Source organism: Drosophila ananassae, chromosome 3R (genome assembly GCF_017639315.1).
Source record: "Drosophila ananassae strain 14024-0371.13 chromosome 3R, ASM1763931v2, whole genome shotgun sequence".
NCBI lineage: Eukaryota > Metazoa > Arthropoda > Insecta > Diptera > Drosophilidae > Drosophila > Drosophila ananassae.
The window spans coordinates 6664902-6691816 of NC_057930.1; the positions used below are offsets into that span (position 1 = coordinate 6664902).

The window sequence follows — 26915 nt, forward strand, 5'->3', positions numbered from 1 at the left end:
CAAGTCCCGACTGGGTAAACATATACATAAACCATTCACACGCCTTTATCGACGACAGTAGACGTCCCAGTCGTGCCTGGCGCTCGCCAAACGCGCATCCCGCGGTAGGAAATAGGAGTGCGCGGCGCACTCCCATCTGCGGAAAACCATCATTCCGATTTACATTGGCGTGGCCGCTTTTCTCACCCAGCGGAGCGAGCATCAATATGCTTGGCGATCGGAAAAAGAAGGCGGTTCTCCCCTACCCGCAAGCTTACCGGCTAGGGGAGATCGGCGTGAAATCTCACCCAGGGAAATTCTGGTTGAAAAAAAATTTCCCTTGCTTTTTGCTTTGCTTTTGGTTTTTGTTTTTGTTTTTCCCAACCTGCCCATTGATTTTTACTAAATTCGAAATGCGTTGTTTGTCATATTTCTTTATTATTAATTATATTTATTATTTATTAATATTAATAAATAAAACTGAAAAGATATAAAAAGAAATAAAAAAAAGCTGAAAATAAATTAAAAAAAAAAACATATTATTTTAGATTCATACAAATAAAAATATTGAGACGTCCAAATTTCTAGTACAGCCAGAACTGAAAATATTTGTTTAATGAAATAACGTTTATTCATTATTATCAACACAATAAAATATAAATAATTGAATGAACGGAGCAGTAAACTTACCATTTCACAATAATAAACCAATGCGACTCACTATGAACAACCCTATGTGACCGTTTCGATTTGGGTTGATTTAGCATAAAAACGCTGCACAAAACGCACACTAATTACGCGGGATTATTTTTTTGCTGCCCTCAGTTAAAGTAAAAAATAAATTCCTTATATGAATAATATTTTTCATTAAATATTGAGCTATGTTTAAATTTTGCACTTCAATAAAATTATTATAGAACATAAATTGGTAAACTTAAATAATATACGTTGAATTGTTCATGAAATAATTTTTTCTAGGTTAAAAGTCCCACGCATAAATTTTTCTAAGTCCCAAGCGAGACGAAAATTTTCTAAGTCCAGTTTTTTGAGAGCGAAATCTATGTTGAGAGAACAAATTCCCTCTCTCAACTCGGGGTGGGTGAGAACAAGGTACGAAAGATGCCTGCCGGAATGCACCGAAACGCTGCTAGCACCGAAAAGTCCGACTGGGGTAACCATCAAACCCCTTTTGCTCCAAATTCATAAACAAGTGCCCATCCTGGTAGCCTACATGTCAGCATAAAACTCTGACCAATCAAAACTATTCAACCAAAGTCCATCTATGCTGCCAGCGTCGCTGTCACCGATAAAAGCTATAGTTATAAGAAAATGGAATTTGTAAAATCAGTTTATAATCAACGATCAATCCAATGGGATATCTTTATAACTCATTCTTGATATTAAAAAATAAAATTTATAAATTAAAAATCTTAATTTTTATTTTTTTATTTTAAATCGGGAATTAAAACATATAATTTATATAATATTTTGTTTCAATGTTTGTTTTTTTCTAAGTTGACCTGTCCTTTCTTTCACTATTTCCACCTTAATGCGGACCTCATTTACCGCACCTTTTTGCTGTAAATTGGAAACTAATTAGCGAAACAAAGAAAATACGATTTTTTATTTTAATAATAAATAAAAAATTAAACATATTTAGGAACTTTTATTGAAAAAATGTGTACTTAAAGCAATTGATTACTTGAAATTTTATCAACTTGCCCATTGCAAGATCGTGTGCATTTCATATGTACCGTTTTAAAAATCTTTATCTCCTAGAAAAATTCGTTTATATGTTTTGATTCTGTGATTTTTTTCATATTTAAAAATATTGTTACGAGTTGCTAAAATATTCTTGACACCAAAAATACTTATTTATTTAATTTTGTCCACCTAGATTGGGAAAATCTTTGGGGAAATCCTTGAAGAAATCATTAAGCCTTGGTGACTGAAACGCTAAAAATATTAAGCCAAGGGGCACAGTTCGATTTCAATATTTTTTTTTGGTTAATTTCGTTCAATTAGTCAACTTAGCTGATGGTCAACTGCAAAATACATCTAATGAGCTATCTAACTATATCCGCTTAGTCAGAAGCTCTAAAACAACTTAAAAAGGGTAAGCGCTACAAATTTTAATTTATTATAATTAAAAGTAAGGCTAAATTATAGTAATAGAGATTCAATCAATTTACATTTAAATTCATCTTGGGACTATTAAGGGGATAATAAATGCGAAAATTGGTTGTAATTTTTACAAATATCACGAAAAGAATCATGTTCCGCAAAATAAGCTGCAAAAATTGGTAACCAAAGGGGTCGGAAGGACTTGGTTACCCTGATTGGAACTGAACATAATATTTTTTCTAGTAGTACATAGTTTCGAATTCACTTGACCCGAATTGAAAATGATCCTATGGAATAGCATGACCCCAGCACAAGAACGACGCACCTGCAAAGGAGGTAGATTTAATAATTTTAGTCGGCAACAATATATTGAAAGGCGATCATGAAAGCCTCAATTTATATTTTTTAATGCGAATAAAAAAACAGCTTTTGAACAGAAAAATCTTTTGATAAACGTTTAATAAAAGCTAGAAAGCTAAAAGATGCATAAATGTATTCATGTGCATTTTAAAATTAATTATACCCGCAAATAATTATACCCGATACATTTAGAGTACAAGGATACTCATGTATTCGTATAAATGTACATATGTAATAGGGTGAAGTGTGTATTCTTGATCAAAAAATCTTTCTGTGTAATGACACTAATATATTAGAATTATTATTATATTAATTCAGCTAAATCGTCCGATTTTTAGAGAAGTTATAGACATATATATTCTGATTCCCATATTAGCTTGCAATTTTTGAACGTCAAAATTTTGCCTTAATTACTAGAGTCAGTTCAGAAAAGTTTTTTTTGGAATAGATTTAATGCCAAACTATTTCAATGCCTAATATATAACTACAAAGTTCTACAAGAAGTTATAAACTTTTCATTCTGCTGGAATGTTTGAGTTTTTTATTTCAAAACATATAAAAAAATTGCACAAAAATTTGAGAATCATATATTGAAAGGTTAAATAAAGTCTTACTGGAAGAGATCCGTACCGGGGTACTCGCCTAAAGCCGTTTTTTCTTGTGCTGTCTGACTTACCCTGCAATCAAACAGTATTTATAAAATTACCGCGCAGTGTTTATAAGTACAGTATTTATAAATAGTTCCTTAGACCAAAATCGGACAACCCAGGGCAGTTGAAAAGAATGCAGATCATGAACCGCCTACTCCAGATGGTTTATAAATATTTATAAGCGACTGTTGCAGTTGTTATATGCTAATTTGGAACAGAAGTGGCGGCACAGTAAAATCTTGAGCATCTGGCAGTGCGGTAAATATTATTTACATGGCTCGGCGACATTTGCATATCTAACGACAAAAACTACTCCTCAAGCAGTTTCTCCAACATTTGCCTATATACTTTCTGCATACATGCATACATCCGAAGCTTAACCCTGAGCATTTCCAACACCAGTTTACACAAATTAATGCGAACTCGCACGTGTTAATTCAAGGATGTGCGGTTGTTTTATCCTTTTGGTTGGTATTTGGTATGAATTTGCATATTAGAAAAAGTTTTCTGCTTGTGAAATGTCAGTTTAATATGCGTGAAGTAGTTTCGTCTCCTATAATGCTTAAGAAAAACGAAAGATAAAACTTTTGAACAATCTAACTTTCTGTTCCGAACGCCCCACGTTGAACCCAGTCCACACACAGTCGTGGGCGGCATTAATAATTAGGGTTATTCTCTGGTTGGGAATGTGACAAAATAAGCATTTCTGTGTGGCTCTAAGTTTCTTGGCTTCTAACACAATATGTGTTTCATAATTAAATCATTTAACATTAAAATTTAATTCTTGGTTTGAAAACTTCCAGACTTATTTGAGATTTGATATCATTATAAAGACCCTCATACCAGGAAAGTATTCACACAAGGACGGTATTCATACAAGGAATGTATCCCATTGCTACACTGATCCAGTAATTCTCGTCGCACTTCTCTCGGCAAACATGAACTGTATTAAGATTACCAGGTAGGTCACCACTGCTGCAAACATCTGAGAGGTTTAAAAACATTATGAAATTGAAGTTTTGAAGGTCCCAGGTACTCACGCTACTGAGCAGATGCAGGTTGAGGCTGAAGAAGTCCTTGGCAGTGACCACAAATTGCTGATGGAGCGTTTGCAGTGAAAACTCACTGACTAGGTCGTTGTACCTCTTACTACCCACGGGTTTCACCAACTTGGAGATGAGACACCCGATCTGGCGACCCTGAAAAATTTATTAAGGGCAATTCAGTCGCAGTGCTATTTGAATCTCACGAGGTTATATCCCTGTTGGCAGTGCCAGCAAGCGGCGGTCATTTGGAGATCCACGTTGAAAATGTAGAGTACATTTAAAAGGATTGCGTATTTTCTTAAAGGAGGAGTCCTCACGTCGACGAAGAGCCAGTAGGCATGGCACACGTACATCGCGAAGAAGTCTATGAAAATTATCAGTAGGCTTCCCCCGAAGTTGTCGTTTATCCGTTCGTACAAGTAGTAGATCTCACTGTAGCGGCGCTTTAGATCTAGGACTCTGTGAGCCTGCTGGTCAAGGAATTCCGCCTGCTGCTTGACTTGGGGCAAACGGCACGACACCTCGCGTGCCAGGGTCTGAAACTGGCCTTTAGCCAGTCGTAATTTTATGTTAACCCCCATGACCTCAGAAATTAACGAGACGATCTGCAACTGAAGGGCCAGAAAGCTGGGTTGCAGCTTCAAGTGAAAGGACCAAACTTGGTCTGAGCTTGTAGCCAAGTTCGTTAGGATCATGAATGTGTTTAGTAAAACGGGAAGGACAATAGCCAGCGCCGTGAAGGCTACCAGTGGGTTCGAGGGCTCAAGAATCTCAACCACATCGCCTTTTGATTTGCGTAATTTTAGTGCACGGATGAAGCTGTTAGCCACCATATAGCAATGCGATGCTGCAAATAAAAAGCTCAACATGAAGCGCAGTTGACAGTCTAGATTGCAGACTTGAGCGCCACCAATCCTTGGAAGTCCTTGAACCAACAGGAACAGGTACCAGTTCATCCAACAGCCGAACCGTAGCCACAGGACTAGTCGTGGCTGTCCCAAGGACCTGAGAGAAAACACCACCAATAGAAAGTGTAACAGCCTGAGCATCACACACGAGGCAGCTTGAGATCTGGTCAGCGGAAACATGACTACTAATCGCAAAGTATTGGAAATTCCTCAACTAGGTCTAAGGACTCGAATCCATCATTGTCAGAATTCGTTTTTCAGATTCTAATCCACTTTCTTTGACAGCTAAAGTGCTTTCTAAGAGTATGTGCTAAGTACCCAGGAAATTCATAAAACGGGTAAAATTCTATGGGAAATATAAATAATCTAGCAATATGTGGTTTAATTTTACCAAGGGTAGTTCGTGACCTATATATACAAATCTACCTCATAGGTTTGAATATATATTTTGGAATATATTTTCATATATATGAATTCATATATTTTTCTATGAAGCTACCAGTTTAATCCATAAAAATTTAAAACGTTTCAAAAAACAACAAGTAAGGAAAGCTTACTTTGGGCGGAGCCGAAGTTTATATACCCTTGGATATATTTGGCCGAAACTTATAAGAATTTCATAATAAAAATAATTTTCTATAATACAAAATTTACAAAAGTCCAAACTTCTATCTTCAAAAACCCCTAAGTGTCGTTTCCGAAGGTTTAGTTCCATGGAAGCTATTGGGTATAGTCAGCCTATCGAAATGAAATTTCGTTTTTTAGGTTAAAAGGTTTTAGTTTTTATTTTAGTTCCTGTAAAGAAAGTTGATTCCGACACTATATCCAATCCCATATCTACTATATATCTACTATACTACTATATACTATCTACTATCTACTATATATTAAAAAATATGCCGTCATTTAACTGCAAGGGCATATCATCTTCGACTTTGCCCTGTACTTTTTTCCAATACGATTCAGTATCAGCATTATCTGGAGGGGTAGTACATAAAAGTTTCGTTATAGTACACATACAGAGCGAAACAAAGATAAGGAAAAAGCCCGGGAATACTAGTTCGAATAAATCAGCTCTATTTAGATCAGTCATCTCAGATCAATCTGTGTTTATAGAAGCCACCAACATGCACTCTAATTTGGTTTTATTTCTTTTAATAAGCGTTTTATCGTCCAATAATGGTCAAAGGACATGTGAAATGTCGACAATTTGCGGGAACGCGGCATCGATTAGATCTCAAATGATCGCCGTGCGGTAAGCAATGAAAAATAAAGCTATATGAAACTGAAATAAAAATTTTAGAGTGGAACAAGAACGGCATGGCGAGCTTTTGGAGGACTTGTCTCACAAGCTAGATACCTGCGTCTCTAGGAGCAGTGTGGAGGCCAAGCTCTACGGTAAAAGCTGTGCGGAGCCCTCAGTCTTGACGCAAAATAGTGAAATCATCGTGGTCGTGGTGCCGCAATACAGTAAGCACCCCTTCGTAGTGGCCTGCGATCAGCTGAGTCACGGGGGCGGGTGGACAATCTTTTTGAGGCGCACTGACGGAAGTGAAGATTTCTATCGCGACTGGAACGACTATAAGAATGGATTTGGTAGGCTGGAGGGTGAGTTCTTCCTGGGCCTGGATAAATTGCACGCCATAACCTCAGCCCAGCCCCAGGAGCTTCTTGTCTTGCTCGAAGACAACGAAGGGCAACGACGCTACCAAGTATACGACAACTTCAAGGTAGGATCGGAGGAAGAGGGTTTTGCTTTGCAGTCGTTGGGCAATAGCTCTGGGAGTGCCGGCGATGCTTTGGCAACGCATCTGGGTCAAAAGTTTACCACAAAGGATCGGGACAATGACAAACATGCCACCGCTAACTGCGCAGTCACGTACAGTAGTGCTTGGTGGTACAACGCCTGTCACCATAGGTAATTTCTATCCGTTTTTCGTACCCTGTGAAATTACGACTTTTCTTTACCCAGTAACCTGGCTGGAAAGTATGGCGATAACACACATGGAAAGGGTATCAACTGGTATCAATTTAAGGGGCACACCTATTCTCTGAAACGGGCTCAAATGATGATAAGACCGAAAAGGCTGTGCCATTAACTTTTAAATAAAATAAACGATCACTGTGGACGGTAGTCCCCGAGGTGACGAACTGCATTCCTTGGCGTGCGTAAACTAGAGACAGCCAATAAACTTTCCTACTAAACACATCTTTATTTTCTTTGCACGAGGTATTCAAGTCGAAATGGCTGGGATCGGTCGATTACATCCTAAAGATCCAATATAGCTCAAGGATCGGAAACGGGTCTCCTTTGGTGATTTTGAAGACAAAAGTTTGGGACTTTTTAAAAATTAATTTTATAAGAAATTTAATGATAATGAAAACTTCATTAAGATTGGCCTGCTATATCCGATATTCGTGATATAAATCAGATCCGACATACATATATCTAATAATATATAGTGCCTCTTAACTGCAAGGGTATATCAACTTCGCCTCCGCCCGAACTAAGCTTTCCACTCTTTTTTTACCCTTGCAGAGGGAATTATAGTTTTGGTCAAAAGTGTGCAACGCAGTGAAGTAGACATCTCCGACCCTATAAAGTATATATATTCTTGATCAGGATCACCTCCTGAGTCGATATGAGCATATCTCTGTATGTCTGTCCGTCTGTGTGTCTGTCTGTCTGTTTCTACACAAACTAGTCTCTCAGTTTTAAAGCTATCGAGTTGAAACTTTGCACACACCCTTCTTTTCTCTGCAGTCAGTATAAGTCGGAAAGGCCGGGATCGGTCGACTATATCCTATAGCTGCCATATAACTGATTGATCGGAAATGCCATAACTTGGTTGTTTTTCAAGTTAAAAGGATGGGAGTTTCAATGGATTCCTCTTTGGGGAAAATAATTCGATATGCCAAATTTCATAAGGATCGGCCAACTATATACGATCCGCTATATATCTAATAATATAAGATGCGTGTCGCCACCTAGCGGACTGCGACCCAACTGCAAGGGTTCCGCTCCGCCCGAAGTTGGCTTTCCTTTCTTGTTTTTAAATCAAGTCGCCGCAGTTGATTGTCATTTGAGCCCTTTTATTGGCATTTTCCATCGCTTTGGCCAGAACTTCCGCCTATATTCCGCGGATATTGTCTTTAAGAGCTGCAAGAGGATTGTTGACCCGCGACTTCAAAAAGCGCCACAAAAAGAAGTCTGGAACGGTCAAATCAGGCGATCTTGCTGACCAGTGCAAATCGCCAAGAAGGGAGATTAGGCGCCCGTGAAATGCATTCTTCAGCCAATAGTCACCAATAACCCACGTTCTGGAGCAGTATACCGTAACATTGTTTATATACGTGTATTTTTAATGTGTTTACTATTCTTGACATTGTTCTTGAAATTTGAAGAACGCCTTAGTCGCGCGGCAGGCAGAAAAAAGTACTATAATATTATCCTCATAGTCTCTGACATCCATGCACTCATATATGTAGACAGTAGGACGTATAAGTATAGTATAACATATAAAAATGCAATATATCAATGATCTCCACGAAAGCCGAATTTAAGTATACATAATTCTCTAATGTCGAACGCGACATTCGTACGCATTCCAACTGGAAAAAAACAATGTGCTAAGCTTGTTTTTTATTTTGACAAAAGTGAATCTAATAGGTCTTGATCAGTTATATAATTGGTGCAAATATTAATTTTGGAAGACTTTTTGTTTTTAGAATATTCAAAAAAAACTAGGGCTGTCGCACGCGACAAAAAACAGAAGTTACTTTTTCGAAAACCATTTCAAACGCTGATTTTAGCGAAACCTGATGGAAAATTTGTCTGCAATTAATTTCAAAACGTGATTTATTATTTGATCTTAGTAATTCTTTTTGTTTCACTTAAAATTATTTGGTAGTTTTTTTTTTTAAATTCAACAGTGAATAATGTCGCACGCGACATGTCGCACGCGACAGTTTCTTCCCTCATATTTTTTTAGTTGTTTTTGTACTTTTAAAATAATAAAACGTGAATTTGGAGATTCTAAGTTTAATAAGAATTAATTTAGCGCTAAAAAAAATTAATTTAGGCTTCAAACTTAACAAACAAGGAGAAAAGTAATATAATTATATGTAATATAATAATATAATTTTTTTTAATTGGTGTCATTATTTTTTAAATTTTGTCTCCAACGCTTGCAGCTGACTTTATTATTATTTTTTTCATTCATCTGCATTAATAAAAAGCAAACAAAAAATAAAAAAAAAAAATTTTAAATAAAAAAAATTTTTACCATGTCGCACGCGACAAACTTAAAAAACGTTTATAACCGAATGCACTACTTATATTTCACAAAATTTTTTTTTTAATACTTAAATATCCAATATATATACTTAAATATGGACCCAAGTTTTATGGTCATTCGACAAATTTCTTCGTCGCACTAATAACAAATGTTCTTTTTCAATGTCGCACGCGACAATGAAATAAACTGATAATCTGATAAGAAATTCTTAGTAATTAGCAATCGCATCGTTTCTTTTACATTATTGTTGTAATCTTTGGTTATTAGCCGATATTACAAATAGTGAATATCAATGCAGTTTATCTCTCTTTACGAAAATTATGTAAAACAAATTGTGCCGCTGAAATGCTAAAAACTAAACTTTCGCACATTTGAGACTTTGGATTAAAATATTTCGAAATGTGTTATAAGTAAATGTTAAATATTATTAAATTAGTTAAATTTAATATGTTCCCTATAAAAATGTGTGAAAAAAACATTCTTTTATTGACTTTGAATTTTTTTGTCTCGGTTGACCTTTCGGGAGAATTACCCATATGTCGTTTTTTGTATGTATGTACAAATAAGAATCAACTGCCACTTACGTTTTCCGCACCAGCATCGCCGTGCCAAAATAAAGTGACGATCGGCGTGCCAAAATCGATGGCGGTGGCTCCGTTAAAAAACAGCGTCAGGAGAATCTGGTCCTTGTACAGGCCCATCAGCATCCAGTAGGCATTGGTTACAAACTCGAAGCCGGTCACCAAGTGGAGGCCCAACATGCCCCAGCCGTAGCAGGTACTAAGTGCCTCGTAGCACTCGAAAATTCGCTCGTAGGTGATCCGCAAGGTCTGTAGTTGGCGGCAGGCCTGGACTCCGTACGGCTGCCATAAGTCATTGCCCGATGCTAAGGATAGCAGAGACCGCCTCAGCCGAAGGGACCGCTGATTCAGATCCATAACGTGTTGCACGAGCTGAACATACCGAAACCGAAGAAGCCACATCAGCGGCAGGGATATGGTAAACACGGGGGATACCTGATTCCTCGAGTTGATCAGAACCCTTACAAGGTCACAGGTAAACTGGCTCACTATCAAAGCGAGAAGATGTCCTGCCTGATGGCATCTGCCAAACATTCCCAAACGTTGGAGCTGCAGTTCCGACTGGAAGCGCAGGGTCTCCAACTGGCCGTGGGCCGCCTGCTGCAGGACACTTTCCAGGAGTAGCAGCAGTCCTAGCACAGAATTTCCCGTGAATAGTACAGTGCCCACTACGTTGCCGACACTTTCGAAAGCCACCGATTGAAAAGTGAAGGAAACCGATAGCAAAAACGCGATATAGGCGACCCAAACGCACCGGAGGCCAAGGGAGAGAAGTAGTCGCCAGTATTGGGAAATTGGAGGCAAGGGCAACAAGCCGGTTACCCAGAAAACTGTAGACAGGATGAGACGGGTTAGGCATTCCAAGGACTTCATAATGTATTAGACTCAAACGGACACTGGTCGTTTTTATTCTGGGTGGTCTATTTAAACACATATACCCGAACATGACTATGACTTTTTAAATGACAAGCTATTTTGGAGGGCCATAACAGGGTGATGTGAATTTATTAACATAAAGTACGATTGATGATATATTAATTGCTATATTAGTGAGTTCCTTTTAAGTCTCAAACAAACCAACTAAGATTCAAAATCGGCTCGAATCTTTTTTATACCCTTGCGGAGGGTATTATAATTTTGATCAAAAGTGTGCAACGCAGTGAAGGAGACATCTCCAACCCTACAAAGTATATACAATGGTGGACAAAAATATTTTGACATTAAAAAAGTTACACATTTTTCTGTGATTAAATGTTTTTTATTTATCAAAAGTCAATGAAAAAAATATATTTATATACAACAGTAGAGTAGATCATAATATAGGGGAAAAAAATTCATTTCATATTAAGGTTTACAAAATAAAAATAAAAATTCAAAATTGTGAGTGGACAAAAGTATTTTGACAATATTATGTATCTCAGTAAATCTAATAAATTTAAAAAAGTTATCAAAATTTAAAGTATTGTTAATGAAAAATATAGCCCCCTTTGACGTCTATTACCTTTTGTAAACGTCCAGGAAGCGATTTTACTAAATTTTGAAGTGTTTCTAGAGAAATATCCTTCCAAAGTTCTTCAACCTCAGCAATTGTCTCTTCGCGCGTTCTTGTTAGATTGGAACATCTTTTACGCTTTATATAAGCCCACACATTTTCGATTATGTTCAAATCGGGACTCTGGGGTAGCCAATCTAATAAATTGACGTCCAAATCCCTTAAGAAATTCATAATCATTGCGGCTTTGTGACAAGGAGCATTATCCTGTTGCAGGATAAAGTGATCATTTAGGACATGTAAATACTGTCCTTTATTCATTGTGCCTTCAATGGGTATCAAATCGCCGATCCCGTTAAAACACACACATCCCCAAAACATAACAGACCCTCCACCATGTGGAATGCGTTGGCATACAGGTCTTAGTTTTGAACGTGTGTTTTTGGGTAATCTACAAAATATTTTATTTTTCGACCCATGGTACTCAAATGTACTTTCATCAGTCCACAAAATTTGTTCCCAAAAAGATTGAGGTTTGTAACAAATGTTTTAGCAAATGCTAAACGCGATAGTAGAAATACGCGATAGTACATTGGTTCATGCTATGTCAAAATATTTTTGGCCACCATAGTATATTCTAGATCAGAATCACCTCCTGAGTCGATATACATAAGCATGTCCGTCTGTCCGACTGTCTGTATGTTGCACAAAAGCCATTGGCACCTCGGCCAACATCTGCATCCACTGGTAGGTGGTGTTGTCATTGAACTCACTAGAGTCTTTGAAAAAGAAAAAGTACATCATGCCTCCACACATAAATATATAAGGTGCTTCCAGGGCGAAAAGCAAGAGCTTAATGAAAACCGCCATGACAACCCATTGCCAAGGCGTGTGATATTTTTTTACCCTTCCACTGGACTGAACATATCGGAAGGATCCCAGGTCGAGGAAGCAGCAGAAGCCATAGACGAATCTTGTATTGGCGAAGATAAAGAACCTGTACAGCCTAGTCCTGAGGTCATGTTGCGTTGCCGCCATCCTTTCAACTAAATTTAGCCTCCAAAAAACGAATATACTTCCTGCTATTGCGCATATACAATGTTGGCACTTCAGTAATTGCTGTAATTAACACATAAATAAATTCACAAAGACAATCGATTAATGTTATTGTAAATAAGCCAACATCTAGCACATTATCTAGGGTTTGTAAATGGGCTGCGCTAGGTTACATGCATTTTAGATGTTTTTTGGGCATTTTTAGCTGCCTAGAAGTATGGAAATATTTTATTGCCAACTTGTTCAAGAGTCCCATATTTTCCAAGACTTTCTACGCAAACAAGTCTCACAGTTTTAAAACTATTCAGTTGAAACTTGCAGACATCATTCTTTTATTTGCAGACAGTATATAAGTCGGGACGTCCGGGATCGGTCGACTTTATCCTATTGTTGTCAAATAACTGATTGATCGAAAATGCCATAACTTTGGTGTTCTTTAATTAAGTTGGTAGGATAGGTAGGACTTGGCAAAGATTCCATTTTGGGCAACTTAACCAAATCTGCCAAATTTGATAAGGATGGGCCGACTATATCCTATAGGTGTCATATTACTGAACAATCGGAAATGGCACAACCGTGCTATTTTTAAGATGCTTGAGGTTGTTTTAAACATTTTCATTAAAAAATTGATTTGATTGTGAAATTCTCATAAAGATCGGACAACTATATACGATCCGATAGATTTATAATAATATAAGCTAATACCTAACTGCAAGGGTATATACATAAACTGCGGCTCCGCCCGAAGTTAGCTTTCCTTTTTTATTTATATTTGATATCAGATATTTTGGGCGTTGCATAAATGTTCGCTATGGGTATTTTACATCCTCAAGAGGTTTTTTAATTAATATAATTATAATTTTATATTTATTTTATATATTTTTTTTGTATACCATGATAATGTTTGATCACCATGTATCTTTGTACATGGTACAAAGTACATATATACAATGCATTCCAGTTAGATTCTAGGGCATGCGTGTCGCATGGACTGCCGTTCACTGTGATAGGCTATAGAAAAATAAGTACTAGGTGTGCGCCAAAGTAAACAGGACTTTTTGAATTTTGCGCCCCCATGGTGGCGCCATCTATCTGTCGACTGGTGCACTAGCTATTATCGGTTATCCAGTGACAATTTCATGACATTTCATCGATTGCAAGTGAAGTTATTGCGTTTTAAGGTCAGGTTGCGTTATCGGTGGGAAATAGAGCTTCTAAGAAAGAGCCGTCATGAAATTTTGTTTTCAAATTGATAAAACTTTTACCGAAACATTTCAATTAACGAAACAAGTTTATGGCTTTGATTGCCTACATATTCCGTAGCAGAGTGCACGAGTAGTTCCAATATTTTCAAAGGGGTCGTGAGGAAATAAATAGCGATCAACATGTGGGCCAATCAAAACTCTTGAACACTAAAAATTCCATCGAAACTGCGTGAAATCATAAAAATCAGCCCAAGTCATCATTGAAATCGATGGTTCGATTTATCGCATTTTGACCGAAAGTTTGGGCTAACGAAAGGTGTGTGCTCGGATTGTTCTGCACAAATTGACTGACGTCCAAGTGTTGCTCAGAATTAGTGATGGCACGATTAATCATATGATACACAATAATCGATTATTTGGACTCAATTTACGATTTAACTGTATTGAAAAAATGTTGCATTTGCAACATTTAAAGCTGAAACATAGAAAAGAGTCTGATTCCCTGAAGGTAAATATTGCACTTCTAATTGCTAAAAATATGTATATTAATAGTATTAATATTTTCAGACCGTCTGCAATAAAGACTCTGAAGGAAATGAGGAGCACATGCACATTGCAAAACTTAGTGTAAAAAATCATATGATTAATCATTTTCATTTTCTTCGATTAATTGCAATTAAAAATCGGATTGACTAAAATTAATCATATGATTCAATAATCGATTAATTAATTTTTTTTTTACATCACTACTCAGAATCCCACATTCGAAGGACATCATTGAAGAGGGCAAAAAAGAAAAACTTTCTTTACAATATTTTTATTGGTGACGAAACCGGAAATAAATTAATTTTGCCAAAAAATCATTTGTTCTGTTTATTTTTTAAGTTCTGTTTTCTTTGGAATAAACCTTGTAGTCAGCATCAGAGCTTTTACAGAAATACGTCAACAAAAGTTTGAAACAACCGACCTGCGCTTCATTCATAGAAATCTTCGAATAAAATCTTATAGCTCTACCTTTTAAGTCTCTGATACGCACGCATTCATACGGACAGACGGGCACGACATCTTCTTGACTGTTGGTGCATTCACACGACTACAATATACCCTTTTCAATATACTCTACGAGTACCGTGTATCACTTGTTCAAGATAAACGACATGAGACTGTAGGTGCTGCAAAATCATTCTCACTTATATTGTCACATGTATTACGTTATGCATGTATCGTATGCATTACGTATTTGCCAAACATTGATTTAAATCCATTTTTTATGCTATGGAGTGAAAAATTAATAATATGTATGCGAGTACCCAAACTTTCTAATTTATTAGTTTCATTATACAGAAAGTTTTTATGTTTAATAATGCATGTAATTCATTAAAAATAGTTAAATGTTAAAAACAGATGTTAGATGTTAAAAACATCTTAGCCACTAAGCGGCGCTAGACGACAAAACGGCGATTTAGTGGGTCTGTACCGGAAGTCTGTTACATCTCATCAATAAGTACATCCCAAACAGATCCTCATTATAGAAGTAATTCGTGATAGTATTTATTCTTATAGTACCTCTGCACAAAGGCTGCTATTATCGCTGATCAAAAACTGAAGGTATGTGGTGGCATTTATGAAGAGGTATACAAACATATCAAAAACCAGGTCCCGATCACAAATTGATCCCCGATTCCACATGAAATTTCGCATTGGAATTGAGAGCCTCTGCTGCTGAAAGCTCTCATTCTAGGATTACAGAACATATTATTAAAATGTCTTGGAAAAATCTTATAAATCCGACCTTGCAACTTATAAGTCTGGAAACTTCATTCGAAATCTTGGTATCTTCCTTTGCATGAACTAGTTCCACGAGAAAAATCCTCTCGCAGAGTTGTGCTTCTAGGAATTTCATTCGATCACTGGCCATTCCCATTAACAGAATTCCAACGAGGGGATATAGAAAGGAACCCATTTTTTTGAGCAGCAAGACCTCAGCTCTCTTCATGATGGACAATTGTGACCAGGAAAACAGGCAGTAGACCGTGTAGGTGGACTCATGGGCAGTGTAGTAGACGCAGATGAACAGCATCGACGATACTTTGAGCCAGGCACTAGATACTAAAAGATGTATTTTGGCAATCTTGGCGTAGATACTAAAGACACAAGTGATCCTTTTGTGACACTTCAAGCTTAGTGCCCTTCGAGGTTGCTTTAGGGCAAGGTGGGTATCCAGAAAGCCCAGTAATGAACGTTGCCAGCCCAGTAGCAACAGCTGATACAGAAAGTAGGCGCTATAGAATATCTCGAAGAGAATCACGTTTAATGTATGATATCGGACCAGAATGAAGTGCTTTTCCGTGGGTGTGTACTGAGCTGCAATGTGGTGAAATGTGAGAAACACTTTCAGCAAGAAAACGACCAGCAGCGAGTCATCCAAGTAAAGTTGCGCGTCGCCAAAGATCCTCCTGACCAAGCGATGCATTTCCAGGACTTTGTTCACCGCTAATGTGAAAAATTCACAGTACGTCGAGTTGTGGCTAATGTAAATCAGACGCGCGGTCGACACAAAAGCCATTGCCTCCTCGGCCAACATCTGCATCCACTGGTAGGTGGTGTTGTCATTGAACTCACTAGAGTCTTTGAAAAAGAAAAAGTACATCATGCCTCCACACATAAAGATATAAGGTGCTTCCAGAGCGAAAAGCAAGAGCTTAATGAAAACCGCCATGACAACCCATTGCCAAGGCGTGTGATATTTTTTTACCCTTCCACTGGACTGAACATATCGGAAGGATCCCAGGTCGAGGAAGCAGCAGAAGCCATAGACGAATCTTGTATTGGCGAAGATAAAGAACCTGTACAGCCTAGTCCTGAGGTCATGTTGCGTTGCCGCCATCCTTTCAACTAAATTTAGCCTCCAAAAAACGAATATACTTCCTGCTATTGCGCATATACAATGTTGGCACTTCAGTAATTGCTGAAATTAACACATAAATAAATTCACAAATACAATCGATTAATGTTATTGTAAATAAGCCATTATTATCAATATTATCTAGCCCATAAGCCCATTATCTGGGGCTTGTAAATGAGCTGCGCTAGGTTAAATAAATTTTAGATGATTTTGGGCATTTTTAGCTGCCTAGAAATATGGAAATATTTTATTTTCAACTTGTTCAAGAGTCCCATATTTTCCAAGAGCAATATATGAAGGACAATCTGTGAAGCGTAGGAAAGTTGTTTGAATTTAATTTGTCTTTGATCGCCAGCTGACGCCAATGTCAGCCATGATGACATATCCTTCAATTTTTCTGCCAGGGCACCTATCCCGGAGTGCGAAAATCTGCAATATTAGAGGACGAGCATGTCTCATTTTGTTTATGGATTTCCATCAGGACAAGCTGTGGCCAAACAGCAAACGAATCCAATCATATTGTAATTTAAATCGATGATTTTTATGAAAATTATATTCACAGATGACAGGTTTTTATTGCACTTGTCAATAACACCCCAAAAAAATGAACGAATTATTATTTTTGTTATTAAACACATTGGTTTATTGCTATAAAAACTTTGGCTGTTTATTGCCCGAAAAATCGATCGTGGGCCTCGTAAAGATAAGTGATGATTGGTATTTATTTTTTCTGCTGCGAATAGAGTCTTTAAAATATAAATACTTATGCATTTGAGCTTAGACTGGGGGTGAGGCCAAGCCGACATAAGGCCCAAGTTTGTATCGCGTTCATAGATGGCAGTGATGGTTCTCTGTGTTTTATTGCCGAAGAAGTCGAGCAGTAGCCGAGAACTTCATAAATCACAGAAGTTTGTTTTCGGCCATGAAAAGGCTTACGGGGGTTTATCAAAACGAAAATTTATTGGCGCCCGGAATTTTAGATTTATGTATTTCTACCCTCTAATACCAAGATATAAGTATTTTATTGACAAAGCACAATCCGAATGACGAATGATTTGAGAGGAAAAGTGTTTTATACGTTTTATAAATTCTGTGAGTTGTTCTTTGCCTTTAAATATTTTGGTCTCTGGTGAAATTGAATAATTTACATGAGTAAGTCGAATTTCCACGTAACTTTTTTCACTGCAGTTTCATCTTTTCCAAGCAAACACATTTGCGGCAATGGTAGCCGCAGCATGGACTCGGATTAATTTTCATTTAAATTCCAGTTAGTTAAATATGCAGAAAGTCCTTTGGCATCCTGCAGAGTGTGTGCGAAGGCCTGCCACCGGTTAACGAACCAGCTTACCACTTTGAGTAGTTATTAAAATTGCAAAAGTCCATTTACGACACCTTTCGAGTGTAAAATCTTTGCGGTCAACCGCAGTCGGAAAAAGTGCCCACTGGGGACAATGTTCGCACTCTTATTAAATTTCCATGAGGTAAGGGTGGGGGTCAGGAGACCACTCCTGAACTCAATTCGGTATCTTCTCTTATGCAATTTATGTTCTCTTGTAAAGTGCAAAGTCTCCTAATCTTCAAAGGCAACCGCAACTCTTTTTGTTTCGACGGCGAGTGAATAATTTTTGGCTTTGAAGCAAAAGTCCTTCGGCTAAAATGCATAATTCATAAAACGCAATTCCCCTTAGCAGATGCCAGACCCATAGTCGTGTTCATCTTCTTCCTTAAACTTTGATGGCTCAACTTTTAAATCGGATTCCCCTGCTCTAACCTGCTTGATTTCCACCGCATCGGATTCGGGTTCGGTATCGTATCGGTAGGTTTCCCGTCTTAATCCACTCGTCGGTGGTTTCTCCAAAATTTTTGCGGCCAAAAGCGTTAAAGGGCAACAAAGTTTACCATCTTCAACCAAAAATAGATAAATTAAGTATTATTTTACAGTTCCATCGGCATTTTTTATATCCCCCCCTTATACGAGTTCTTATTTATCCTGGCCAATTCATAATGTAAGACACTGTAGCATCGAATGGACGAAGTTTCGATTGTACCCCGTAAAAAAATTAAATGTCTGTTGGAACTCTTACAAAAAGGACGGTTTTAGAAACTAACCGTGAAAAGGAACTAATGAAAAAGTTAAAGGATGTCCTGCAAAACTAATTCTCGAACTAGCCACAAACTTTTTTTAGGAAAATGATTCAGAGAAGATCCACCCAAGAAATTCAAAGCCCAACAATCATTCAAATTAAAATAGATAAATTTTTATTTTAAGGGGCATTTTTTTTGATTCCTCATTCTATTATTTTCGACTTTGGAACTTTAACTTTATAATAAATTTTTTGGCTAATACTAATTTAAACTAATTTTGTAAAGGCAAAATATACGGTTTCCGTAATATTTTTACTAAAAGGAGCAAAAGTTGTTTGAAATGTCGTCGCCACTTGGGTAGGTGCTGTGGCACGTCGGAAACGTATTAAAGACGGCAACTTGTTTCGCATAATGTGACATTTTCCGAGAAAAGTTGCGGCAAGTATGCGAAAATGTTTCGTTATTTATGTATGCGCCTGTTGCAGTAGCAACTTCTTTGGCCATTTTGGTTCTTGCTACGCCTTTTTAAGCCACAGAGCTCTTTTGGAGCTTGACTGGCGCCCGGAGCCTAGGCCCTTCGACATCCATTACCTCTCTTGTGTTGCCAGTGGTTAGTCAGAGTGGAGTGTCACTGGTTGTTTGGTGGTCGCTCGGCAGCTGGCGGGCGAATAAATCACGTATTTAAACAAGTTTCCAACTTTGTAGGGGAGTGTAAACAGGACACGTGCACAACTTTGGTTTATGACAAATGTTTTCGGGGCAAAACTAAGTGAAAATGCTATCGCATCCCAGGACCTAGAACGGTGTTATTCCTCAACTTAACTCCGCTCCTGTATATGTGCACTTTTGCTCAGAAACCAAGTTCTACAAAAAAATCAAATCAATACAAAAATATTAATGATACACTAGTCTTTAAAAGAAATTTAAAAAATGTCTAATCAATTTAATCAGGAGTAGAGCAGCAGACCTTCTTTGTCCTCCTCAAGCCTCCGCTCCCAGAGCAGCTTGTATGATATATCGCCCACCATTCGACCTTGCCGTTCCGCCGACGTTGCGTACCCGTTCTTGAACTTGGCCAGAATCGGCAGAAACGTGGCTATGGCGGCGCTGGTCTCACTGCGACAGGAAGAGTGGAGGGCTAGGACGTAACCAGTTGGGAATACGGCGAACCGGACGCCATCCTCGTCGAGGGTGTAGGTGATGAAGGGGCGCTTGGCGTTGTTGTGAGTGACCTTGTCCGAATACAGCTGGTTCAGCCGCTGGAGATCGATCTTGAAGGGCATCATAAAGGTAGCGTTTACTATGTTTTTGCTAAAGTTCTTTATATCCGCCTTGTAATCCAGCTCCTGGACAACCCGCACCACCTTGAATAGAGCATTTCGGGCGGAGGCCGCGGTCAGGGCAGTGGACACCATCTTTCCACCTGAAAATATCTTAACATTGGCGCTGGGATTACGCACTTTAATGGCCACGGAGGGGTGGATCCCGGGATCGTAGCGGGCGTCAGGCAGGAGGATGCACAGCTCGTACATGTTGAAGCGACAACTCACGTCCATCATACAGGTGAAGGGCTTGTAAAGCAGTTCGAGGTGCTTTTCGACCTCGCCCAGCTTGCTCAAGTTGGCGAACGCTTTTTCGAAATCGATTTCATAGTCGGGAATCTCCGGAGCACCTTTTCGAGAAGCCTCGTCCCAGTTGAAGTCAGTGGGCAGGTTGCAATAAAGATGGGCGATTTTATCCGCGCATCCTCCACGTTCCAGATCTATGCCGTCGATTTTTAACTTATTCTCGGAGTCACTCAGGCTCAGGTCTTCCACTATGGTGGCGAGTTCCGAGACATTCAAGTTTGGTTTGTTCTCGGACTTGTCACCTTCATCCCTGGAGGAAGTATATAAATTAACATTCTTAAAGACCAGTTATAACTTACTCTCCGTCATCTAGGGGGCCGAGGGCGGCGAATTTATAAATTAACGAGTCCATTGAAGTAATCCACAGAAAATGCCCGATTAAATAATATTTTTTCGTTTTTGTTGCTTAGTTTTCATGTATTTGCCAGTTCGAACAATGGAGCAGTTTGATGGCAAAAGCAAAACAATCATCCGCTTGACAAATAAGCATTTTATTTAACAGAGGGGGTGCTTTTAAATGTTTTAGCCTATCAATCAGTCATCATAATATCAATCATGTAGAGCCAATATATTATGCAAATAAATCACTCCGATGGCGTAAAACCGAAGGTAAAAATATTAATCCAATCCTACACCACAGTAATTTCCAGGATATCAGATACCCCCAGGCCGTAATACCTAACCTAAAACCTAGATGCTTAGAACTTGGTTGCGCAAGCATGTGACAAACTATAATAAATTGCAAGGGGCAAGGGTGCCGGCTAAACAAAAAAAAATAATAATAATAATAGCCATTTCAATCAAGTTACGCGCTTGTCAAGTTTATATTTACCCACAGTTGACCATATTTTATGTCGATTCCGGTTATGAAATTTACAGAGCTGTCGGAAAGAGTTTGGCGACATTTTAGTAAATATTGAAATTTAATCAAGCAAAGTGCAGTGAACGCACCCACTCTCAGACAGGGTGACAGAGGAAGGCATACACAAACACGGGGGGAAAGGATATGCAGGATAGCAAGGATATGAACACGTCCACCCTCAGACACCTGTCATTGTCGTTTCTCGCCACCATCCCCTGCCGAAGGGCCATTCCCTCAGCTTCGAGAATGTGTGTATGTCCCACACAATGCATGTGTGTGCCACACACACATGGATAGCAGGTGTATGTTTGTCGAAGACAACAATCAATTGAATCGATTTCATTTTACAAATTGCGTTGAATTTTGTGGTGCAGCCACCACCAGCTGCAATTGACGGCGAGGCCAGCGGCAACAATAACGAGTCCTGGATAGCTTACTTATATGTGTGCGATGGATGGACCTTCAACCAAAATAGACACTTGTATCGAAAGTATCCGTGGTTTCATGAAACGTATCTGTGCCCTTTCGTTTCGCACAGTTTTGAATTTATTGCAAACCAAGTTCACTCCAATATAGAAACAACCACACCCCTGCAGCATGCTCTGCCCGCAGGATGTGTGCACATACTTGGGGCAACTGTCTCTTATGGTCTGATTTTGATAGTCAATTGCTACACGCAACAGCTTCTAATTGGAAGAGAGATTCGGCCGGCTCGAGAGATGACCAAAGATGCTCAGCCGATATAAACATAGATTGCATGGAAAGTATCGATTGGACTTCCCTGGTGGAGCCAAAAAATATCTCTCCAAAAAGGACTGTAAGTAATCCTCTAAATGGACATTTCATTTTTTCAGCATTGATCACCTATACAGTGAAATCTGTTCCAAAATAAGTGTGGGCATTTATTCGAGCTTTTGCCAAAAACTGGAGTGGCATGCAGGTTCGCCACCGTTATGTTACCTAGTCAAGAGGTTTTTTTATTCGATATCAGATATTTTGGGCTTTGCTTGAATGCTTGTCACCGATATTTTACAACGTCAAATGGTTTATTATTTAATATCATTATTACTTGATATTTATACACAGATTCGTAAAAAAACGAATATAAAAAACACCAAACATAGATCCAAGTTTTTTTTTCTATGTAGCTTCCAAAAGCCGAAGACCCATTTGTCATACACGAAATTGCAATTTAGAGCCTCGGCCACATAATGCCCGTGCTTAAATCGATTATAGACCATTACAGGCGACGCCTACGCAATTCGCAATTAATATGCTTTTTGGATTGCCATTGCCATGGCCGTTTCTATTGGCATTAGGATCAAGGATCTGGGTTGGGGATTTGGGCGAAGGGTGGAGGATTTGGGAATACAAACGGCCGCACTGCATCTGCAATTTTGTGTTGCTGTAATTAAAAGTTGTGGCGCCGCCAACTGTGACCGGGTTAAACCGGAACGGAGGGGCGGCACGGATGGCACTTCTCCACCCGGCGCGCGGCTGCCCACTCATTCTAATTCGAATTAAAGTGCCGTTTTTGTGTTGTGCAAGTAATTAGAACATAAAGTGGAATCGAAGCTACGGCCAAGCCAAATTACATTTCCCAGCGTCAGAGTTACGGTGGAGTCAGTCGGCGGTTTGAGTTTAATTTTGTTCAGTCCCGCCGATGAACAATCGGAGATAAGTGCAGGCAGGCATGAAATATAGCAAATAAAGCTCTGGTGGTCGGTGGACCGGTGGTTAGTAGTCGGTGGTGCACTCAAATAAAATGTCGTCGGCACGCAATGTTTTCATTTAGCTAATAGTCATTAGGCAAGCGACGAGTAACAATTCAAATAATTACAATTTCTTTTGCAATTGGGAATTGGGAATTACCTGCCAGCGGAATGGGATTTGGGGGCGGAGTGAGGTGGTCGAGTTGTTCAGTAGTTCATTCTTTTTTTCACTTTTTGGTAAATTAATTCAAATTTATTATTCACCAAAAAATGTTTAAGACGGGGTTATTTATTTAAAGTTAAGTCATTTCAATGCGCATACGAAAATATTAATGGTCTAATTTTTTGAAGTATTCGTTAAATGGAGACGCCCACATCAAATATATTTATTATGTGATTAATATTTCGCTTCTCAAAATCACGCAGGCTTTTAAACCCTAGTTTTACTGTATGGCCATATAATTGTAAGTAATCCCAAATCAGTATCAAAGTTTTCTGCTATTTGAAAAAAAAATTGGCAAGTGTGCAGTGGAGGAAACCCAGTCGCAGTCATTTTTATGGAAAAAACTTTATCATTCGCCTTGCTCGGAAAGTCTTCAATCCGATTGACACATTAATAATTGTGTTGCCAATGCCACTGACAGCACATCCCATTCCTTCCAACGCTTTAGAAACAGAGTGTTAAGTGCATCGGAAACTTTTGCCCAACCTTCCGCCCGGCTCGCCTCATCCTCATTTTTTATTATATTTTTTCATGGACTTTAGATTTTTTCTGCTCTTACTGTGTGCATTTTAGCCACGCATGGTCATCACAGTCCTGCAACTTAAATTGAATCCCCAGCCGTATCCTCCCCGAAGGAAGTTGGCAACTTTGCCAAGCCCTGTCGCTAGCTGTCGTCATTCCCTGCTGAAGGTGTTCATGCGTGCCAAGGAATCAATAGAAAAAGTTTGAAATTACAAAATTGGAAAGAAAACAAATAGTGGGGCGTACGAGCAAAATAAACAAACAAACAAACGGAGGAAACGATTGAGGGGCCAGTGGGAGTCCCATAGCTGGCAGGATGTTGCCTTTGGCCAGCTAGTCAGGCATCCAGCCAGCCCCAATGGCAAACAAATCCTCTGACTCTGACAAATGCTGAAAAGTTTAACTGCGCTTAAGAGTTCGAATTTTTTGTATTATTTTTTTTTAGTGCGTGAGTACATGGGATAGACTATATGAAGTGCCCGGCCGGCCGGATTATCCGGTATATCGGGGGTACAAAGGGACTCTAGCTCAATGACCCAACTGAATTTTCCATCAAGGGACTCTGAAAATGTTGCCTTAAAACTACTGGTAAATATAGTTGAATAAAATATACAACTATTTAAAAACAAAAGCACCTACTATATCCCTATTTTAAGAGATTATTCCTACACAAGGAGCAACAAGTCGGTTTTTTTTTACATTTTTTCACATTTATAACATACACCATTTATCGCAGTTAGTCTAAAATGTTGTTCAAACTTTTTTAATAGAATGCTATTTTTTTGTACAGTCCAGCTGAAGAAAATATAAAATAAACCTGTTAAAGTTTTGTGACATAAATTCAAAAGCAGCGAAACTCACTTCTGATGAGACATCGAGTTCCTCGAATCCAGGCATGCCCGAATACCCATAAATTACACCATCGCTGATGCTTAATGCTAGGACATGTTCTTGCAGTATCAGCATTCCTCTTAGCGCTTCGACCCATCAGGAGTCGTGATTAATGTCCGTCGAGGGCCACGAATATTGACGCGATCGCTAGCCAAGTCGGTGATTTATAGTCGATTTACCGGGGTCTCGCCCCGGAACGTAATGCAAGTTGTAATTTGGGAACAGTTGCATTGTTGGGGTATCGTGAATCAGAGAGACCCAAAACTATCGGTAAACCAGTACCAATACTTGGAGAATGTAAATTTAAATATGGGAACAATTAAATTTCCTCCAAACGATGTTCCTGGGTCCTATAAACTGTGTCCCAGCAAATAAAAGCTTTCTTTCAAAAATTTCACCTTTTACCGTTAATTTCCCCAAGGCATTTTGTTGCGTAAGTAATACTCGCACTCTCAGGTTCGTGGAGGTGTTTTTTGTAAAAAGTTTCTTATTTGTGCTGGGACTGTGTGGGGAAAGGCTTGCCACAACTCCTAATTTGGGTGTCACGTGTCTGGATACAAGCCGGTAATGCTGTTGCTTCATAGACAAGCATTTGAAATCACGGAAAATCGATACACCGACGTGAAGCCTATCCATTGCCAAAAACCCCATAGCTATGCATAGTCGCAAATAGCGTAGAGGCACCGCCGGCTGTTTGATTTCTGTCAAAGGATTATTTTCGCTCAAGTCAGTTATTTCCTGGCTTATTCTGTAGATTTCCAGTTGGCATACCTCAAGTGGCCAAAAAGGATGGTCGAATTTTCTGGAATTTGCCTTTTGCCGGTTCTCTTGTGAGCGACTTTCAGATAAAAATGCATAATTAAACAGGCGAGGAGTCGACATTGGGACGCAGCTGATGTCAACAGACCGGCATAAATTCAACCGTACCGCATCATAATGTCCGCAAATCCTGGACCTTTGCAATTTTAATAAGCACTCGAGAATGAAAAGGAGGATGACCGGTCACCGGACCGGTCCCGCTCCGGCCGCCTGCAGCAAAGTCTTTAAGGAATTTTAATGGGCTTGGCCGAGGACGAGGCTTTCCGCAGTTTACCCTTTGCATATTTAATGACTGAATTTAAATACAAAATTAAATCGAAATGCTTGTCGCCCCGCAACCGACACCTGGCAGTCGCCTACGCATCTGCGACTTATATTTAATCCTTTTTCGCCCGACGAATGTCCTGGCTGTTCCAGCCTGCGCTGCATATGCCAGCGGTTTTTGGCCCGAAACAAATGGGCCAGGCCCATGGGCGTCAAATGAAACATGGCCCTCTGATTGATGGCTTTGACTTTTGGCTATAATTTATCATAGATCCCAGCAAGCAATTGTTTGGCTCTTGTCACTGCAGTCCAGAAAAACAGCAGATACAGTGAGGAAAACAATTCAATTTGTCAAGGATCGTAGTACTGTTTTTTTGTAATTACAATTTTTTTCTTATTAAATGTGCATTTAATTTATAATAATGCTAAAATCATTTTCTGATTCATTACTTAATATATAAATAATAAAACCAATAATTAAACTTTTTTATGCGAAAAAATCTGGTATATTGAGTATAAACCTCAACCTCATCTCTGGCTGTAACTTATAAAAACGACATTTTTTAAAAGTGGTTAACATTTTTTCAAGTGCAATCAGTTTAGTATCGCTGGCGGCAACAGATGACGTCCATTCCGTTGAAAAATGTTCAGAAAAGTGTCATAAGAGGAAATGAGGCACGGGGCCAAAGAACTAATTGCAACAAATAATAAAAACTAATAGGCTGTGGAAAGAGGAATCTAGTTGCGACAACTCCCCCTAGCCACTGCCCTCCGCAAGGCCCATGAAAAATGACAACGCAAATGGGCTGCTTGGGCTGGTCGGGGCTGTAAGAACTTGTAAGAAGGGGAAGAAAAACTGAAAGGATCATCATCATGAATCATCATCAGAGTCGTCACACGGAAACATTCGGAGAGAGTCGGATAGAGCGACTCCGAGGATGCAAGAAAGTTAATGTCCTGTCAAGAAGTCACTGCCTCGTTCCGCCGTTAAACGTCACAAATTGCTGGGTGGGAAGGTCGGGATGGGGCTAGAAACGGGGGTAACAAGCACATTATCTTCTTGGACTCAAACTTTGAGATGTCAAGTTACCTCTACATGGCCATGAATAGGTATATTTCGCCTATGTTCATATGAAGGTGGTTGGAAAGAGGTCAAGTTTCCAGGGAAAGTCATGTTTATTTGGGACGCTCCTATGCCAAAAATTTTCCTGGAATGCAAAACTTTTACTTCCCTTAAAAGTAAAAAATATTCAATATATATGCAAAACATTAAAACGAAAGTGGGATTTGTTGCCTTTTGCTACA

The 26915-nt window shown here is 38.8% G+C and overlaps 4 protein-coding genes across 6 annotated transcripts; 1 reads left to right on the forward strand and 3 right to left on the reverse strand.

Annotated features, from left to right (window-relative positions):
- Positions 1–3914: 3914 nt before the first annotated feature.
- On the reverse strand, positions 3915–10819 carry LOC6502736 (gustatory receptor 23a). Of its 2 annotated transcripts, none has more exons than XM_044716098.1 (3): positions 9950–10819; positions 4154–4312; positions 3915–4098 (listed from the first exon to the last, which is right to left on the reverse strand). In XM_044716098.1, the coding sequence occupies exons 1-3, from the start codon at positions 10817–10819 to the stop codon at positions 4009–4011; spliced, it is 1119 nt and encodes a 372-aa protein (XP_044572033.1). In that variant the 3' UTR covers positions 3915–4008. The 2 variants fall into 2 exon arrangements, with proteins under 2 accessions (XP_044572033.1, XP_044572032.1); XM_044716097.1 differs by lacking the exon at positions 9950–10819 and adding an exon at positions 4363–5423.
- Positions 6149–7272, forward strand: LOC116655418 (ryncolin-2-like). Its single transcript, XM_032453311.2, has 3 exons — positions 6149–6322; positions 6371–6985; positions 7040–7272. The coding sequence occupies exons 1-3, from the start codon at positions 6195–6197 to the stop codon at positions 7164–7166; spliced, it is 870 nt and encodes a 289-aa protein (XP_032309202.1). The 5' UTR covers positions 6149–6194; the 3' UTR covers positions 7167–7272.
- Positions 10820–15431: 4612 nt separating the features above from the next.
- Positions 15432–16621, reverse strand: LOC6496718 (uncharacterized protein CG1339). The gene has a single exon (XM_032453332.2). It carries the CDS (start codon positions 16584–16586, stop codon positions 15432–15434), a length of 1155 nt encoding a protein of 384 aa, XP_032309223.1. The 5' UTR covers positions 16587–16621.
- Positions 16622–18847: 2226 nt separating this feature from the next.
- Positions 18848–20789, reverse strand: LOC6496717 (TATA-box-binding protein 2). 2 transcript variants are annotated; one of them, XM_014903778.3, is made up of 3 exons: positions 20617–20789; positions 19657–20567; positions 18848–19553 (listed from the first exon to the last, which is right to left on the reverse strand). In XM_014903778.3, the coding sequence occupies exons 1-3, from the start codon at positions 20667–20669 to the stop codon at positions 19540–19542; spliced, it is 978 nt and encodes a 325-aa protein (XP_014759264.1). In that variant the 5' UTR covers positions 20670–20789; the 3' UTR covers positions 18848–19539. The 2 variants fall into 2 exon arrangements, with proteins under 2 accessions (XP_014759264.1, XP_001967322.1); XM_001967286.4 differs by lacking the exon at positions 18848–19553 and having other exon boundaries at positions 19612–20567.
- Positions 20790–26915: the final 6126 nt, after the last annotated feature.

Coding starts and splice junctions, on each gene's coding strand:
- LOC6502736 (XM_044716097.1), bottom strand. CDS start 5,247: ATGTTTCCGCTGACCAGATCTCAAGCTGCCTCGTGTGTGATGCTCAGG. Junction 4,313..4,362: donor GCCAACAGGGATATAACCTC/GTGAGATTCAAA, acceptor TAAATTTTTCAG/GGTCGCCAGATCGGGTGTCT. Junction 4,099..4,153: donor ACCTGCATCTGCTCAGTAGC/GTGAGTACCTGG, acceptor TAAACCTCTCAG/ATGTTTGCAGCAGTGGTGAC.
- LOC116655418 (XM_032453311.2), top strand. CDS start 6,195: ATGCACTCTAATTTGGTTTTATTTCTTTTAATAAGCGTTTTATCGTCC. Junction 6,323..6,370: donor TCTCAAATGATCGCCGTGCG/GTAAGCAATGAA, acceptor TAAAAATTTTAG/AGTGGAACAAGAACGGCATG. Junction 6,986..7,039: donor TACAACGCCTGTCACCATAG/GTAATTTCTATC, acceptor TTCTTTACCCAG/TAACCTGGCTGGAAAGTATG.
- LOC6496718 (XM_032453332.2), bottom strand. CDS start 16,586: ATGGCGGCAACGCAACATGACCTCAGGACTAGGCTGTACAGGTTCTTT.
- LOC6496717 (XM_001967286.4), bottom strand. CDS start 20,669: ATGGACTCGTTAATTTATAAATTCGCCGCCCTCGGCCCCCTAGATGAC. Junction 20,568..20,616: donor GGCCCCCTAGATGACGGAGA/GTAAGTTATAAC, acceptor TACTTCCTCCAG/GGATGAAGGTGACAAGTCCG.